Raw genomic sequence first — 19,487 nt, 5'->3', positions numbered from 1 at the left:
TATATATATATATATATATATATATATGTATGTATGTATGTATGTATGTATGTATGTATGTATGTATGCATGCACACACACAGATACACATATATATACACACGTTTGTTTAATATTTATGCTGTGCTGATGATGATTGTGATTATGATGATCGTTCATCTTTTTTTTCTTCGAAGTGTACCTCGTGTCGGGTGAGAGTGAGAAAAAAGTGTTCACACACGCGATGCAGCCGAATCCTCAGGCCTCCCGATACATTCAACCGCCTTCAGGTGAATCTGCCTATCCGTATGATTTGCACGTTGCTTGGCAGTAAGAGTGCAAGCCCAAAAACGGCCAAGCAGAGTGTGATGTACAAATTAAAAAAAAGGATTCAACCGCAGCAGAAAAGCAACAGTTGTGGAAGATTTGCACCTCTAGAAGTTTTTGCGCACCCAGTTTTTGCTCATCTATATACTGCATATTCAAATATCTATACACATGCACATGTGGAAAAGCGCCGTCGCTTTGGAAGCCACGACCAGCAGAGAGAATGGCCACCGAGCGCGGGGATTATCCATTTTTAGGAGTTGCCAATATACAGGAGGAGTTTATAGTACAGGAATTCATTCATGAACGGAGTTTTTATTGCGCGCTCTTTTTTCTTCTATGTCTTTCTCTCTCGTTTCTCTCTCTTGCTCTCTTGCTTGCTCTGTGTGTGTGTATCTTCTTGCCTTCTTCTTCTTCTTCTTCTTCTTCATCTACTTAGAGCTTGTCAGTCATTCACATGCCTCTTCAGCTTCTCTGCGTAAAGTATTACAGTGCGTCGCTTGTATCATTTTTTTAAAATTATTCTTAATTTTATTCTACTAATCGTTGTTTTGTTTTTTATTTCAATTCGCAGATCCATCGACCGTATTGAATAGTCTGTATTCTACTACAGCACACCCGACCCACCACCAGTGGCTTCCTGTATCCAGCAGAGCCGACCAGGGCGGCAATGATCAGCTGCTTGCATCGCTGATTGCACGTCTCCAATCGACCCTTTTGCGCAATGCTGCCTCGTCTGCAAACATTCTGGACTCCCCGTCATCCGTAGGGTCGTTTTTGCCGACGGGATGCTTCTTGCAACCCCTCGGATCGTCGAGTCGGTGGAACTTGCCATTGTTCACAATGGCGTTCCTTTCGACGCCCGAAGATTTGCAGCGATTGTCATTGCAGCTGAATCAGCATTTTACAATGAAAAATTTCACAACTTTTCCTCTCGAACGTTGTAAAAATAACAAGCTTTCTGTTTGACAGTATTTTTTTAATTTTTGTGATACTTTATTTTCTTTTATTCTGTAACGTCATCATGCCACCGAAACAGAATCACTAGTAGCCATTACTTATTTTTTGGTTTTATTTTTCTGTTTGTTTGTTTGTTTGTTTTTATTTCTTCAACATCAACACTATATAGCAGTTTGACTTCTCTGTTTGCTATGGATGCTCCTTGCCACTGGTATGACATTTGGCCACCAACCAAAGTGCAGGGCCGCTTTCAAAGAAGCCCTGGTTAAAAGTGTCAATTGTTCTCAACTTCCCCCCCCCCCCCCATTCCACTCTACTCTCTTTTTCCTTCTTTTATTTGACTCCTTCTCTCCATTTCTACTCATATTTGCTGCCGTTAATTCGTTTGAAACGAAACAATAATTTCTAGGCAACGAATGAATGAATGCTGTATGTAGGTAGACTGTGATTTTTTCTTCTCTTTTTATACAGTACACAGTAGAGATCCAGCGTCGTCGTTATTGTCCAAATTGACACTAAAAATCCCCACCCCACTCGAACAGATATAGCAAAGTAGAATTGGAAAGAAGAAAATACGGTCCATCCGTCGTCGCTCAAGATAGGCATGAATGCAATGCTCATGCGAACAACCAACCAACTGTATATTCAGTGATGATGCTCTGTTGAAGTTCTCTCTTTGAAATTCAAATTTTGTTCCGAATTTGAATTCATAATTGTTCATGTGTTTTGAATTTCATTTCTCTCTTACTGCCCAGACGAAGAATCGTGTTATGGAAATGGATTGGTTTTGATGAGAAGAAAAATTATCATACACGGAAAAAAGAAGGAAAGAAAATTTGATCATCATCTCTTTTTTTTGTGCTTTTGCATGACAATACAATCCGCGCTGAATAATGGAAAGAATTTTTTATTCCATCTTGTTGTTATATCCTGAATATTCTGTGATTGATTGTATTCCTGATTTGTACGTGATCAATCTGCTGCTGACTGACCATTGACCATTTCCAATTGTTTATTGGAGAAAGAGTAGAACTGGAGTTTTAATTTTCATTCATCCAATGTTCCACTGCTTTTGACACTACACACACACACACACACACACACACACACACACAAACTGTCTCTTTGGTCTCTTGTTTTCTAATTTTCTCTCTCCTGATCATCTTTTGCTCTTCTTTTTCCTCTTCATCCGTGCATATATTTATACATTCTTCAAAATTTACTGCTGCTTGCTCATGCTCATCATTTTCGTTTTTTGTTTTTTCATCATACTGTCGTCATTTCCCTTTTTTACTTTATTTCTTTGTTTGTTTATTTTTTCTTGCACAATTCAAAACCCGTTCGTGAACTGTATCCGCCGCATGCCATTAAAAATTTTGCTTTGGAATAAAATTTTAAGAATATTCATATTCATATGTAACAAGAACAGCACTGGAAATTCTTTTTCCATTTATATACACAAGTTGATATTATTAATTCTGTAGCTTTAACAACATTAAAAATCGGCTGAAAATTATTTTACATATTGAATTATCCATGCAATAAATTAGCATCAAGGCATATTTGATCAAATATGTTCATTTTGTCAATTGAATGAAAATGAAAAAAAGATTTTTTAAACTAATCATTTTACTTGTTTTGACCAGAAAAATTTATCAACATTTAAGCATTGTAACGTGCAAATCATAAATTTTTTTACGGTAGTACGACTACAGTCACACTTTGTTGATTTTGTAATTTAGTAGAATGTTGTCATTTCAATTGATTAAACTTTGGTCGAATTCAAAAGCAGTTTTTTCAACTGTTGTATTTTTGCAAATTAATTTTATTGAATTTTGAACTAGTGAAAAATAAGTTCATTTCGAATATGCCCTGGAGAATTTGGATTTGTCTTAAAATTCAATTAAACTCGAAAGTAGAATTTGATAAAGGTACACATTTGTTTTTTGTCTAATAACTTTGAATTCATTTATGTTGCGATGCCTGTTTCATATTTCGTAAGTTATCATTTATAAGTAGATTAATCCGTTTTTGACATATTCACGTTGCGTGTTGAATACTTTTATTTAAAAAAAAATTATTTTCATAAGTTTTAAAATTTGCTGAAATTCTCTTAAATAGTTGTACATCTTTTTGTTGAGCGCTTCATCACGTTTGTTGACAGAGTAAGAAAACATACAGGAGATTCAAATTCGTAAATTAAAAATATCGAAGCAGTTGAATGCCAAAGAAAAAAATAATTAATCCAGCGGAGCTAAGCGAATAATTTAGCATTTGTATATTTTATGTTGTAAATTGATTTGGTTTGTTTGTAGAAATAAACAGAATAAAATCTATATTGTGTTCGATTGTAATGTTAGAATTACGTTCATTTGATGCTTACTGTTTTACTCAACTGATTGTATTTGTTTTTCCGCATGTCAATTCAATACATTATAATTGTCAATTTGCAACTTTTATAAATGAATGCCACCATGGAACAACTAATTCATTTTCTAAAAACTGTCCAATTAATTTCATTTGACATGAAAAGAAGAAAATTGAAATAAAATAATATTAACAGCTTCTTTCATTCATTCATCCACGGGTTGGGAAAGTCTAAATTTAGAGCAAAAATTAAATAAATAGTACATGTCAAATTGTGTGAAATTAATTTAATGTACAATAAAAACTGTGCGAATATGTAAAAACGTTGATTATTGGAAAATAACATTATTTGAAACGTGAACGTTTCACACGCATACGTATGCAAATTTGTACAGTGAAAGCAGTTCGCAAAAACTGATGCTCTTTTCTTAAAGTGTACACTTGAAATATTGATACGTTTTTAATGGATTATGATATTTTGTTTGTTTAAATATTTAAAAAGGTTTTCATATTTCAGTTTCAAAATTTTTCTAACAAATGAAATTTAAATAGATTAGTATACTGTAAATAAATGAAGTTTTAAAATTGTAACAAGCATATTCAAATTGAACTTTTACAAAGAGCAGAAAATTTTATTTAAAAGAAAAAATAAATTAAATCTTCACAAAATGACCGCAATAAATAAAAGTTTGAACGTGTGAACAAAACCCGAAAATTGTAATTAATGTTCGTTTTGTAAATAAAAAATGATCACAACAGTTTATTGATTATTAGTTTTATTAAACAATATATGTAAATATTAAGCGATGAAATGTATGTATGTGAAGATGGATGTCAGAATGTTGATGGAAATTATTGACTGACATTCGCATTTTTCAGTTCACAATCACACACAGGCAGGCAGTATTTTAAATAAGTTGGCAAAGTGCCAAGTTATGCCTGTTTCAACAAACTGAACGAAGATTATATATTATACGGTCGTGTTGGAGATGATATGATGGAAATGGAAAATTCCCAATTGCAGTGGATTTAAGTCTGGTCAACTGCTACACAATGATTGCAGTGGTCGGCCGCACCCTGCGAGGTGCTGTAGTCGTTGAATGGCAACAAATTTTGCAACTCTTGCACAAGGGCTGCTATTTTAGCATTCGGGTCCGCTTTGTCAATGTCGCCAACCGCATTGCGACGACCGATCCGAGCCGATGCTTTGAAAGATTCTTCTACGACTTCAGTAAATTCCATCTCTCCTAGAAAATACAGAAGAAAAATAATCCATTATCCACCTGTACAGTATGGGTGAATGGACGTATGGGCGCGACAAATAAGCGTGAGAAAATGTCCACATTGAAAATTAATAAGCAACAGAATAATATTTGTTTGTATAATATTGACCTTGCTTTGATGACATGGTAAGAAATTTCAACAGACAACCCCCGACCGAAGCTTGAAAAGCCAATTTGAATGAAGAAGCTTTTCTGACTGTTGTTGTTGTTGCTAATAAAGCATACACATCCACATCCACATCCACACACACGCTTAGGCAGGCAGGCAAGCACAGTTAATAGAGTAGTGACTAGTGAACGGGCGTTGGTGACGTCAGAATTTGAAAACGATCAATGGAAAAAGCAGAGTTGTGTGCGCTAAATTCAGCGTCTGAAATCGATAATCGACAAAGTGTGTGACAGCAAGCTGTCAAAGCGTAATTGCACAGGCTTGCTTGAGTTTTAATGTCAAACGACGCAATAGCATTCAAACTTGCCAACCGACGACAACAAACGATGACGTAGACCATGTCCACGTCACAACTGCAAGCTTGGAGAGTAGCAAGCAGAAGAACGAACGTGTATGTGTGCGTGTGTACAATTTCAAAATCCTAAATGGCAAAAAATATACATTCTCTATTTTTTTTGTAGTATACTGTATTGTTCAAAAAATAATATTTTTCCAGTCATCATCGGAGATTACCATTTTTAAATTTACCATATTTTTACAGTATGAAACACGACAAACGGATTTCAATCAAGCGAAATTGTTTTTTGTTTTATGGGAAATTTCACAATTCAATTAATATTTTTTAAACGTTTTTTTAAAAATAAAAATATTCAATAATAATAAGAGTAAATTATGAAAAAAAAATCTCGACCTTACTTTACAATATTTATGCTAATTTTGTAAGTTAACTATAATGAGAAGAATTTTTCTAAACAACAACTGGTTAATAATGAAAACAATGATGACAATTTTTAAATTTAAATCAATTCTGACGTTGAAATAATAAACAGTTCAATTGTTTACTGTTCAATGAAAGCAAAATGCATTATTTAATTAAAGACAAACAAAAAGCACTGCTAATAATTTAGCAAAGGTGTACGGCCGTCGATGGATGTAATAAATAATAAAGTCAACTAGGCAGTACGTTGGGCAAAACTGATATCTAACAAACCAAACGCAAAGTTAATAGCTTACATTTTCTGGTAGAGCTGATTTCGAACAAGTAAGAGAAAAAATATTATTAATTTATTTACTCATTTTCTTTTCTCAAACAAATGTAAATTAATTATAATTGAAATAACATTTTTCTGCAGTTTACATTCACTGTGACTGATTGAATAAAAAGCTTGTTTATTTTCACTTTAATCAGCTAAACATTTAAAGTGTATTTTTTTTATTTTTCAAATTTTTAATGACCCACACGTACAAGCATTGTTGAAATTTCGTTATTCTTATCTCTTATTGTTTTGACACTTTGAAAAATGATCGCATTTGAAAATGTAACAAATTGTTCAACATTCCATTGTAATTTTTTGTTTTATGTTTCCGCCACTTTCGACTTTTACGTTTTTATTAACAGCAATAAAACACGTTAGAAAATCGATTACTTCTTCATATTATGAGCTAAATAATAAAAAAAAAACAGAAAAAAAGTTGCTAATCTCAAGCATTGACTGACGTCATCCGGTCGACGATGTATGTGAACCAAGGTTGATTATTTCACAAATAAAAAAGAAAATTGGATCAAGGGTTATTTTTTTTTTCAATATTCGTCGTCATCATTCTCAACCCGTTTAACTGAACGAAAAATACCAGTGAACAATAATTTTTCTTGACTTGTTTTTTGTAATCAAAAATTTCACATACCACATGCTATTTTTTTTTTGAAAAAAACTACTACTTGTTTCGTACAAACGTTCAACAAGGAATGGAACGTGAAATTGTGTTGCAATTTCATTGTTAGCAATATTCAAGAAAACAAAATTACAATATACAGTTGGAAATTTGAAAATTTGAGTTTTACAAAAGTTATTTTTTCAAAACATCTACTATTTTTTCACTCTATTAGAAGTAACTTTTTTTTGAATCATTGCAATGAAGCCAGCAATTCAGAACGAAAAATTGTCACTCTTTTGGAAAATTCATTAATTAAAATTTCGAATTCTAATAACATTAACAAATTGAATGACGTTAGAAATTATGATTATAAATTTTACGCCAATTATTATCGGAGATTGTAAATTTGAACAGCCGCTCAGTTTTTGATTTATTAGCATTTTTTGAAAGTAATTTTCAATTGTCTGAAGTCATCGTCATCTACGTGGTCTTTCCGTTGTGAACAACTGACAAGCAAATAGTAGTATCAAATTATTGCATCACCTGTTATAGCATTGTTATATAACACAAGCGAACAATTTTTCACTCAATCTATAATGGTGAAAATTTTCACTTTAACACTTTGTTTTAATTTTTTACACCAAGTAGATTTTATCAATAAATTCTGGATAATAACAGCATGAAGTTCAGTGCATAAAATGCAAATTGAAAATTAGCTATACAGCAAAAGTATTGGAAAGATTCTTTAATTTTATTTAAGATAAATTATAAAATACTTTGTAATTTCAAAGAGATTAAAATGTTTTTTTCGTGTTAATTTCGATAACTGAAAACGTCTTTAACCAAACTTTTGCATAAATTTCGTACCATTTGAAAAATGCATACTGTAGATTGTTTTCTAAACAATACAATTGAACTTGAAAATTATTCAATTTCAAATAAATTACAACGCGTCATATCGTATGTCTTTGATACATTGACACATTGCGTAGGGTCGCGTTCATTCGAAAATATTCCATCCACAATGCTGCACCTCACTTTTCGGTAAGCAAATTTTCATTTTCTTTTCATTTATCTTTTATACAACTTTTCTAAACTTGTGTTATTTTCGTCATTTTTTAATTTTTCCAAAAAAACACTGATTGCAAATTTCCTTGCTCGCGTGTATGTATGTTATATTTTTCAACAGATAAACCATGCGTAATGATAAAAATTTTTTTCGAGAGCTTAATTTTCTTTCTGTTCGTCTTTGTCATCGTTAGCAATTTCTTTTACTTTTGAATTTGGCAGATTTTTCTGAATTTATTTTTTACTTATTTATACAATTTGATTTTATACAATTTTGAATAAAAATACGCGTCGAAGTTTATCTGTTTTATAAATTAAATTTTCACCAACTTTGATATGAACAATTTTCAAAAATCCACACGGTATACAAACTACATAATGTTGTTGGCTTTTCTCTTGTTGAGTAAATTTCAATTCAACAGCATTGGGCATAAAAGTTTCTGCTGTATTTTTTGTAGTCTTTTCACGAAGAATAAATAAAAATTAAATTTTTAATTTCTTATTTGTCATTATTTATTATTTGCACAGAATCATGGATTTAAAAAATTTGTTTTCTATTAGGGCCGTTCTTTATTCTTGCAGCAAGAAACGCGCACTCAAAGCATTTTATAAGGTGAAAACAAGAAAGTGAAAGAAACACTGCTCTGAAATTGTTTTTCAGAATGGTTTCTCAATTGGGGGAATAATTTTGTAATATAGCTTATATAGTAGACAGGCAAACAGATAAAAATAGAATAAAAGATTATAGAAATATGATTCAGAAAACGGTTACATGTAACTACACAATCTAAACTGGGGTAGAGCAGTAAATAAGAAGGCAAAAATCCAGTGCTTATTTTACGGGATACAGCCTAAGAAAATTAGAAACAATTGCTCACTAATACGATCTCTTTGTTTTGACTGCATTTTTGCGTAATTATTGACGGGCGCGAACGTGATAAATAATTTTAATATTAACGATTCTTCGTGGAATTGATAGGAATCACCGTTTGCAAAGCAGCGATCAGTCCATGTTGTTGGTCATTCTAGCGCGGCTTGCGCTTCTCAGAATACCGGAAGCCTTGAATAGATGTATTTATTATTTTTTAAAATGTAATTTGATGAAAAATTGAAAATCATATTACCGAATGCGAAATGGCCATGTTGCCACCGACCGACGTTGAGCTTCTGTTCTTAGCGCGCAATTTTGCTAGAGAATTTTCAGCAATATCAGCCCGCTCTTCTGCATCTTCGAGCTGTTGTTGCAGTTGACGATATTTGGACAAGTTTGTAGCTGCTAATTCTTCCTTTAATCATAAATATTCATATGTCAAATTAAAAAATATTTTTAAACAACAATTTATTCAAACAGTTTTTTACCGCCTCTTCAATCTGTCGTTTGTAGGTCTTTAATTTTTGTTGCAATTTGTCGATCAAATCTTGCATACGTTCGGCATTCTTTTTGTCCTCTTCAAGCTGCAATTTAGAAGGGCATTAATTTAAACTATTCCATCCATATGTAAATTTATAGAACAAAATTGTTTCAAAAAACCTGGAATTCGGTTTCTTTGATTCTACGATCCTGTTTGCGCATGTTCTTGTCTGTTTCTTGGTGTCTGCGTTGTTCCAAGTCTAATTCTTGTTCCAATTCTCGTATCTGTTGTAAAATTAGATAACAGAAAGCTATTTATTTATATATTTATTTTTAAAAACAAAGCATACGCGTTGTTCCAATTTTTGAATGATCTTCTTTCCACCTTTCAGAGCCGCTTGTTCGGCTTCATCTAGGCGAACTTGCATTTCCTTGAAAATTAATGAATTTTTGATTAATTTCAATAGAAAATTAATTTCAGTTATTTGTTTTTTCTTACTTTCACTTGTTGTTCCAAACCTTTACGCATACGTTCTACATGCATACTGTGCTCTTGTTCTTGACGAAGTTCTTCAGCCAGACGAGCCGCATCGGTCATTGCTTTCTTGCATTGTTCGTCCACTTTCTTCAACTCATTCAACGTGTCATCCAATTCAGCCTTGATCAAAATTATCAAAATTAGAGATAATGGATATAAATATTATGTAATATTTTATTTAAAAACAATTATGATGTTCCGTTACTTACATGCAAAGCTTGCAGTTCCCCTTCGAGTTTGCGTTTAATAGCACTCAAAGAGGCATTGGTTGAGGAAAGTTCGTTGACTTGTTCACGAAGTTCGTACAATTCAGCTTCAGCTTGACGTCGTGCACGTTCAGCCTGAGTTTTGAAAACAAACAAACAAACAAACAAATAAATGAACACGAAGCAATATGTTGAATATTTAAATTTCATAAACAAAACGGTACTTGTTCAGAAGCGGTCATGTATTCTTCCTTTTCACTCTGCAACATGGCACAACGCTTCTCTGAAGCATGGAATTGTTCCCGAATTTCTTCGCGTTGTCTTTGCTCGTCCTCGATGTGCATCTGCAATTCTTTGACTTGGTCTTGGTACATTTTGATGTTCTTCTGGGCGTCGGCGTTGGCTTTGTTGGCATGATCAAGGGCAATTTCCAGTTCATTGATATCCGATTCGAGCTTCTTCTTCAAGCGCAAAGCTTCAGCTCGACCTTTGGCTTCGGATTCCAACGTTGCCTGCATCGAATCCAAAGCACGTTGGTGATTTTTGCGGGTATTTTCAAATTCTTCCTCTTTTTCACGGATGCGTTTTTCAATTTCTTGACGTATCTGTGAAACTTCCACCTGTGCACGCATAACTTTGCTTTCTTCAGCTTCCAAAGCCGACTCTGCTTCATCCAGTGCTTGCTGAATGACAATTGAAATTAATTTTATTTAAATCCACACAATAAAATGGCATACTTGAAGTTCTTCTTTTTCAAGTTCAAGTCGACGGACAACTTTCTGCAGCTCGTGTACAGAGCGACCACCTTCGCCCAGTTGATCTGTGATGTCTTTGATTTCTTGGACGAGATTTTTATTTTCCCGACGAACCGCTTCGATTTGTTCAATTAATTCGTCTTGTGAATTTTTCAACTTGAAGCATTCAGTGCTTAGGTGACGATTTTCGCGTTGACTTGCGTCCAATTCTGACGACAAGTCGTCGCATTTTTTCTTCCACTCGTCGACAATTTTGTCGAAGCCTTTCTGCTTCTTCTCCAACTGTGCGGCGTAATTGTTAGCCTGTTGTGTAGGAAATGGTAGAAAAAAAACATATATAAATAAATGTATATATTAATTTTTACGACCAAATATGACTCACCCGTTCTACATCCACTTGGGCATCGTCAATTTCACCGAGAAGTTTGTGACGAATCTTTTCCAATGAAGCAATTTTTCCATTGGCGGCTTCGAATGCTTCTTGCATTTCTTGAACTTTTTGCGTTAATTTGCGCCTGAAATTACAATTATCCAATAACAAGACCAAGAAAAACTACACACTTCACCCCCCCCCCCAAAAAAAATACTCACTTCGCCTCTTCTATTTCGTCTACTCGGGCAAGACCTTCACTTTCGAATTTCGCCTTCCACTGTTGTATTTCGGCGTTCAATTTGGATATGTGCCTTTGCATTTCCGTTTTCGACTCGGCTTCTTCTTCGAGTTGTTCTCGTAGCGACTGATTTTCATGTTCCATATTTTTCAATTGGGCGGCCAAATTGTGCCGTTCACGGGTCTCTTCGTCGGCTGTACGTTTCGCCTCTTCCAATTGGGTTTGGTATTGGGATTTCAGGCGATTCAACGAATTCAACTGCGATTCCGCGTCTTCCAATTGTCGCATCAAGTCGGCATTTTCGCTGTTGATACGGTTTTTCATGTTTGTATAATCGTGCAATTGTCTGGTTTGTTCGTCGTTTTTGGCTTGCAATTCAGCCATCTGAAAAGAATCCCAATTGCAAAAACCGACTGATGACAATTGTAATTGAATTACTTGTAATTCCAATTGTTTGGAAAAGCGATCCGCATCTTGTTTCGCTTTGTTCTCTTGATCCATAGCTGCGTGCAAATCTTCCAATTCTCGTTGATAGGCGACTTTCTCTTTGTCGGATCTTGAAAATTGAGAATTTGAAATTAGCATTTTTTCTCTCTCTTATAAAAAATCTCACTTGGCTTTGGCTTTTTGAACTTGATCGAGCTGGTCGCTCATTTCGGCTACGGCGTCGTTGTGCTTTTTGCGCAACGATGCTAGCTGACCTTCGTGATTCATATTTGCCTCTTCGAGATCTCGTCTAAGTTTCGCTAGTTCAGCTTCGCGCTTTTTGTTCATCTCCAATTGGGCTTGGGTAGCACCGCCGGCTTCGTCCAAACGTTCGCTGAGCTCTTCCAATTGACGTTGCAAATCGTTGCGGACCTTTTCTGACTTCGACCTGGCCTGACGTTCCTGTTCCAATTCTTCTTCCAATTCTTGTATACGGGTTTGCAGTTCTTTGATTTGGCGTTGCATTTTCGCTACTAGACCTTGTTCATCTTCGAGTTTGCTGGACAATGCTTGCATTTCTTGTTCTTTCCTGAAAAAAAATTTGAATTTATAAAATATACAAGAAAAGATGAAGGAAGTATTATTACTTTTTCAAATTGCTTTCTAAATCGTGCTTTTGCTTGTTGATTTCGTCGATATTTTCATGCGCAACACGAATATCACCCTCCACTTTTCGTTTGCCTTTTTCCACATCTTGACGGGCTCGTTTTTCCCGTTCAAGACTATCTTCAAGCTGTTATACAAAAAGAAACTATATATTTGTAATTGCTTGCAATCATTCTTGCATAATTATTACATCATCTAATTGTTGTTCAAGTTTGGACTTCAGCTTGTTCAAATGGTTGACTTTGTCCTCTTCGGATTGCAAATCTTCCATCAATTTGCGATTCACTTCCTCTTGGTGTTTCTTTTCTTTGTTCAATTTGCCGGCCAATTCATCCTGGCTGGTCATTTCATCCTGAAGGCTTCGAATTTGATTGTCTCGAGATTGTTTTTCCGATTCGGCTTTTCTCAAGCTCAGTTCCAAATCTTGAATTTTCCTATTCAAATTTTCGCATTCCGATTCGACTTTCTTTTTCGCCTTTTGCAATTCGGCTCCACGTTCTTCTTGATTATTCAATCGATCGCTCAAATCCTTTATGGAAAAACAAACATACATTTCATCATATTATTAATAAATAAAGAATGAAAAAAAAACTACTCAACGTACGTTCACTTGACGTTCGAGGTCCGATTTTTGAGAGGTTAATTTTTGAATTTTCTCCTCAGACGAACTGAGATTGCCCTTTTCACTTTGTAATTGTGTGAACAGGTCGTTCTTTTCTTGGATTAATTTCGCCAACTGACCTTCCAAATCTTTGCGAGTTTTCTCTTCATTGTTCAAATTGCCTTCCAATTCCTGAACATTATAGTTATTTTCAAATTAATAATTTGTGCATAATAATATAATAGAATAATTTTGATCATTTTTTATATTTTACTTTGATTTTGTCTTCGAGTTTTTGCATTTCTTCTTCCATTTTGCTTGAACGGAGCATCGGTTTCACTTTTCCGTACAGTTTGAACCAATGCCAGTTGCGCAATTTGAGCCAAGTTCGAATGTTGCGTTGAATAATCAACAGGCCAGTTCTGAAAATGTAGAAGCGCGCGTTGAAATTTCAACAGCGTTAAAATTGATGATTTCAATGATAATGATGATAATAATAATGATGATGATGAACCCACCGTTGTTCTTCACGACGTTTGGCATCAATCTTGCCGAGATACCAACGAGCTTGCGCTTGGAAGCCAGTAAGAATGTCCGACAATTTTTGATCGCGGATTTCTTCCAATCTGGCCAGAACACCAGCTTTGAAAAAGATCTGAACAGGAGATTGGGATTTTTAGTTTTTTTTGGAAATATTAAAATAATAATAATAATAAGTTCAAGCATCAACAAACAAGCGAAGTAATTAATTAATTAAGTTACTTTAGTCAAACCGATACGATGCTCTTCTTCGCTGAATACTTTATCCACAACCATTCGGTCAACCATTTTCTCGCTAGCCACTTTTGCATCTTCGGATGAATGAGCTTCATCGCTAGCCAATATTGCGTAACTGAAAAAAATTTAATAATACTTGTATAATAATAAATAAGATTCAATCGGTGATCAACGTTTACCGATGTTTGAAATCTGGATATTGAACTCTGTTGGGGAAACCTTTGCGGCAAATTCGAATTCCTTCCAACACACCGTTGCAAGTGAGCTGATTGAGCACCAGACTTGCCTCGATCAGGCCGCTTTTTTTCTGCTCATTCGGGATAATGCAGCGAATGAAATGCGGATGGGTGCTGTTCAACATGCTCATCAAATTGTTCAAACTTTCCTGAAAATTCCAATATTCATTTTTTGCATCAAAATAATTTTTCAACGAAACATACACGGTACATCATCGAGACAGTCATGAATGAAGACGATTTGCCTTTCTTTTTACTAGAACCTAAACGAAATCAAAGTATTAAAAAGCATATTATTTTTTTTATTTGAAAATTATTTTTTCTTTTCTTTCTTCTCTCGATCGACTGAGCGAGCGATTTCGGTATTGTGATTCACTCACCTCCTACAAAAAAATATAAATCATTCATTCATTTTGTACAATTATAAAAAAAACAGAGGATGTTTAAAAATTATACTGTACCTGTTTTTGATGCTTCTAAAGCTTCTTCTTGAGTTTGGTAATCTTTCCAAATGTCCAGAAGAAGCTGATTTCCATTGGCATGTTTAAGCACGTTGACGGCAGTGTCATTTAGTGGATCTTTGTTCTTCTCCAACCAGCCGTTGACATTGTAGCGCACAGTACCTGCGTAGTGGACCAGAGCGAAATGAGCTTCGGCTTGTTTCGCTTTTGGTGGTTTCGCTTTTTGATAATTCGGATGTTTGCCCAAATGTTGGTCGTTCAATTTTTGCACATAAGTCATGTCGGTTGCTTTTGGTACAATGCATTCTTCGTCCAACATTGATACAATACCAAGTGGCTAAATAGTGGCGCGAATAATATTGCTATTTTCAATAATTGAAAACATTTGATATTATCAAATTAATTTAATTTAATTTAATTTAAATGTATTGCTTATAATTTTATTATTTTTTTTCAGCAATTGCGTATTGGTGGATCATTTTATTGAAGCAGTTTTTGAAAGCAACAACAACAACAACAACAACAGAATAAAATACAATTTGGTAAGTGAATCATTTTTACCGTTTACTTATTTTAAAATATATAATGCACAAATATAAAACATGTTATCTTCTCGGTGATGGTGGAACTTTTTTCTCGAATTTCTCTCATGTCAAAATCAACTGCTGTTCAGTGACAACTGATCAAATTATTTCTTATAGCAATATTTTCCACTGAGCAATTGTTCTGCACACGAAACATTTGCCACTATAGAATGCTAAATTCAGTTGCTTAGATTAGACCTTATCTAGCTGTACAATTGATTATTTTCCTTTTGCAAATTTTGTCAGTTTTACAAAATTTGATCATTTCAAATTGTTTAATATTTCACTGCGCAAGTATTGCATCCTTCCAATCTACCTACCCTACATGTAGTAACTATATATTTCATCAGCGGTTGCTTATCACAGCGAATATTGATAAAATTCATTATTTGCTTGATTGATAATTTAGAGGAAAAAGAATTTTGTTTTGTTTTTTTTGCTAAGAAAATTATTTGAAATTTTACAAAATATGAAACAAAAGTACAAATCTGTAGACTTTTTTCATTTTAAGCTTGTTATCGATAAACTGGTTATTTTAGTCAGGGTTGTTCGGATTGTTAGTTATGCAGGGAGACGTCATCGTGTTCATATTGTTCTCATAGTTGTAGTTGGTTAGAAGGAATAACAATAATAATAATAATGTTTTTTTCTGTTCAAAGAAGAAAGCGTAGATGAAAGAGGGGCAAAAGTAGCTAAACTACGTCTAGTATATATAAAGTATGTACATTATTGTCAGTTAAGTTAGCTAATATATAATATATTATAATAAGCAAGTTTTTGCGATGCACACAATGCGGCCGGCACTTTGTCAATTGCATATGTTGCAAAAGTAAGTAAGCAAAGAAAGAGAGGGAAGCATGCGCAAACGGCTGTTTCTTCAGCATATGTGCTAAGCAAGTGTGTGGCGATCAAGTTGAAAATTTTGCCATTTGATTATTGTTCAAATGAATCTCAGCAATGAAAAGTTGAAACAAAGAATAACCTCACATAGATAGATGGTGTTATTAATGCTAATGTTGTTGTTGTTGTTGTTGTCGTCGTTGTCGTCATCATCATCATCGTCAATGCTTTGCTACTCTTATTATTATTATTATTATTATTAGCGTTGTTGTTGTTTATGGAAAAATAGAAGAATTTATATGATTGAAAAAGAAATTAACATTGAAAGAAAAAAAACACAAATCATGGAAAAGAAATGATGAAAAACAATTTTAAAATTTATTACCTTTTCAAGAAGATCAATGCAAGCTTGCAAATCCAAGCCGAAATCGATGAATTCCCATTTTATTCCTTCACGTTGGTATTCTTCTTGTTCAAGTACGAACATGTGATGGTTGAAAAACTGTTGCAAACGTTCGTTGACAAAATTGATCCACAATTGTTCAAATGAATTCAAATCGAAAATTTCAAAACCGGCAATATCGAGTACACCAATGAAAAATGCCTTTTCCATATCTTTCATGCTCAGAGTTTTGTTGCAGCGGACAATCAGCCAGTGGAACATGCGCGAATAGATCGCCTTGGCCAAAGCGCCCACTGCCCAGTGAACCTGGAACGAAATTTTTTTTTATCCAAATCTGATGATCCGATTTGATCTACTATTTTACTTGGTCCAAATTTTGCCCCTTGTTCACCCATTCAGTACCGACGCGTACTCTTGGTTTGATGAGCGCTTTGGCAAATTCTTCATGATTGACACCGAAGCAGTGACAAGCATTTTCAGCATCTGAAGCAAATTGAAAAAAAAAGTGATGAAACATGAAAATGAACATAAACTAATAATAACAGTAATAATGGGATCTACATCTGCATTACAGACCTTCCAAAGTGTCAACTTCGGCTTGTTCTTCACGAGGACGTTGTTTGAATTTCATTTCGCCCATGTGCATGATGGCTGCGCACAGTTTGTACAAATTATCTTTTTCTTCTTGTTCAAATCCCATCACATCGAACGAATACTGAAATCAATCAGTTACTGATCATCATCAAAAGTACAATAAAAAAGACAAAATGGAATAGACCTACAATATTATTCAATATTGTAAATAATTGTACTTACATCTGTAACTTTCATTTCTTCTTTGTCATCAACCCCGTCGATAGTCAGTTCAGCTTGAGAGACAAAATGATAATAACGTAGATCTTTTGTCAATCTCAACGACTCTAGAAATGCGTAAAATTGGCGTTTTTTTTCCTCACATGCATATCTCTATAAATGATGTATACCTCTCAGTCCTTTGAGTTGTCCAGACATCATTTGGTAGAAAATGTGAAAGCATCGTTCGCCTGGTGCTTGTCGAATTACACGAGATTTTTCAAGCAAATCTGTATAAAATTTGAAAACAAGTGAAAAGTGAAAAATTTAAATTTTAAATAAAGTTCTTCAAATTACAATGCTCAATATCGCCTCCAGTCAGTTTGCCGAGTTTGTTGAAGTGGACACGAATGAATTTGCCAAATCGAGACGAATTGTTGTTACGTACTGTTTTCGCATTGCCGAATGCTTCCAATACAGGATTGGTTTGCACAATTTGTTCTTCCAATGTGGCTTGTTGCTTGAAATAGAAGGAAAAAAAATAGGAAATTTGATTTGGAAAAACACCAACACCAGCAACAACAATACACATACCGGCTTCTTATCTCCGGAAGCCATGGCTGCCTGAGTAGCACCGACGATGGCAAAATAGGCGATTACTTTTTTTGTATTTTCCGTCTTGCCGGCACCAGATTCACCGGTGATCAGCATACTTTGGTTGGCTCGATCTTGGACCATGTTTCGGTAAGCTTCATCGGATGTGGCGAACAGATGTGGTGGCATTTCATTTCGCCGACGGCCCATGTACAACTTGATCACTGATTCCGTGTAAATTGGCAAACGTTTGTACGGATTTATGACCACGCAAAACAGGCCTGAATATGTCTACAACATTGAGAAAATTAACGTGTCAGATGAATAGTGTTATATCTATATATATTTTTTTTTCTATTGCTTTCAAATTACATAAATCATCATTGAATAATAGCGTTGGCGGAGATTGTGCAACACGCTAGCTTCGTTGAGGAACGTCAAGTTGGCCATGTCTTCTGTTTTTTCGAATTTTGGTGGATTCATTTCTTGAACCATTTCCTTTTTCAAAGTTACCTTAAAACGAAAAGAACAACAACATCATTGAGAGAAGAATCATTGAGCCTTTATTTGTTTTTTAAATTTGTATACTTCGTTTCCTTTGGCACTCATCACGGTGATCATGTCACCTTTGGTGCTCTTGATCTCGGCCGCGATGAAACCTTCGGTCGCATCCGGTATCCAGCAGTTCTTTTTGCTGTCGTAAGCTTTCATCTGGTCTTGTAAAGCTTGTTCGGCCTTTTGGCGCAAATACTGCCATCCGGGATCGTCTTCGGGATTCACGTACGACATTGCTGAGCTAGAATAAGTGAAAATTGACTGAATTCGACTGACAGCGACAGTTTTCCTTATTGAAAGCGGCAATACAATCGAAGATGAGATGATATGAATGGTTATAATATACTATGAAAACAGACAAACAGATAGATGGATAAAAGAGAAGAGGAGGAAATCAAAGCAACAGACATTCATGAACACAGAATATAAAGTGAAGATTGAATAAAACTAGCAAAGTAGTATAAGCAAGCTAGTCGGTTGGTTAGTTAGTTAGTTAGAATTGAAGAACTACACCACCACCACCACCACATTTACTGACCAGACGCAACGGCTGATTGGGAAAAGACTGACACCGCAACAACCGGCTGCAACTGGATGTGTAGTTCGTAGTGTGCAATTGAGTGTGATAGAGGTTTGCTTTTGCTCGAGCTGAACGGAGCAAAGGAAAAAGCGAAAGAGTAAGAATTACTAGTAGCTGTGCTTGCTTGTTGCTGTTAACCGACCGATCAACTGATTGGCCAGTTAGAAGCTTGATAGAGAGAAGCAATGACGAAGCGGAAAGAGCGTTCGTTCGTCAATGCACGCAAGAATGCCACAACAATAGTGAAAAGAGTCAGCTGCAATTTGTATATATATATAAATATATATATATATGTATGCACGCGTGTGTGTAATGTGTATGTATGAATGTGTGTGCGTGTGAATGTCTGTTTGTGGGTGTGTATGAGAATATATATATATATATATGTATATATATATATGCGTGTAGTTAATATCTAGGAGAAACTTCAACTGAAAGAAAAGGTGACGCTCGCAGTATGCCAGCTATGCTTGCAGCTTACGCACGTCCGCTATGCGGCTATTTATACTGCCAGCAGAATATTATAGCACTAGTCGGCTGTCGCCAAGCCTACGCCAAAAGAAAGAGAAAAAGCAGCTAGCTGGCTTGGTGGCTGGCTGGCTGGCTAGCCTCGAGGTTAGCATAACGACAACAACAGTGGGGGCTTCCAGTGGTAGTAGTAGTAGTAGCAACAGAGCCACAAATTACTCACAACCAACATTT

The 19,487-nt window shown here is 34.9% G+C and overlaps 2 protein-coding genes across 2 annotated transcripts; one reads left to right on the top strand and one right to left on the bottom strand.

Annotated features, from left to right (window-relative positions):
- Positions 1 to 529: 529 nt before the first annotated feature.
- Tsp_08432 (hypothetical protein) lies at positions 530 to 1,275 on the top strand. Its single transcript, XM_003375392.1, has 2 exons — positions 530 to 617; positions 881 to 1,275. The coding sequence occupies exons 1-2, from the start codon at positions 530 to 532 to the stop codon at positions 1,273 to 1,275; spliced, it is 483 nt and encodes a 160-aa protein (XP_003375440.1).
- Positions 1,276 to 8,812: 7,537 nt separating this feature from the next.
- Tsp_08431 (putative myosin head) lies at positions 8,813 to 18,439 on the bottom strand. The gene is made up of 30 exons (XM_003375391.1): positions 18,239 to 18,439; positions 18,023 to 18,163; positions 17,651 to 17,941; positions 17,414 to 17,576; positions 17,248 to 17,346; positions 17,081 to 17,184; positions 16,841 to 16,979; positions 16,629 to 16,747; positions 16,247 to 16,570; positions 14,433 to 14,774; positions 13,920 to 14,125; positions 13,726 to 13,855; positions 13,482 to 13,618; positions 13,304 to 13,385; positions 12,967 to 13,155; positions 12,553 to 12,891; positions 12,344 to 12,489; positions 11,884 to 12,285; positions 11,709 to 11,826; positions 11,251 to 11,654; positions 11,042 to 11,174; positions 10,642 to 10,962; positions 10,129 to 10,587; positions 9,908 to 10,039; positions 9,660 to 9,818; positions 9,511 to 9,591; positions 9,341 to 9,445; positions 9,169 to 9,264; positions 8,934 to 9,095; positions 8,813 to 8,869 (listed from the first exon to the last, which is right to left on the bottom strand). The coding sequence occupies exons 1-30, from the start codon at positions 18,437 to 18,439 to the stop codon at positions 8,813 to 8,815; spliced, it is 5,781 nt and encodes a 1,926-aa protein (XP_003375439.1).
- Between the last annotated feature and the right edge of the window lie 1,048 nt (positions 18,440 to 19,487).

This window comes from Trichinella spiralis, assembly GCF_000181795.1.
Source record: "Trichinella spiralis strain ISS 195 chromosome Unknown Scfld5, whole genome shotgun sequence".
Taxonomy (NCBI): Eukaryota; Metazoa; Nematoda; class Enoplea; order Trichinellida; family Trichinellidae; genus Trichinella; species Trichinella spiralis.
Note: the sequence above shows the minus strand (reverse complement) of the source record. Positions and strands in the feature narration are given on the sequence as shown.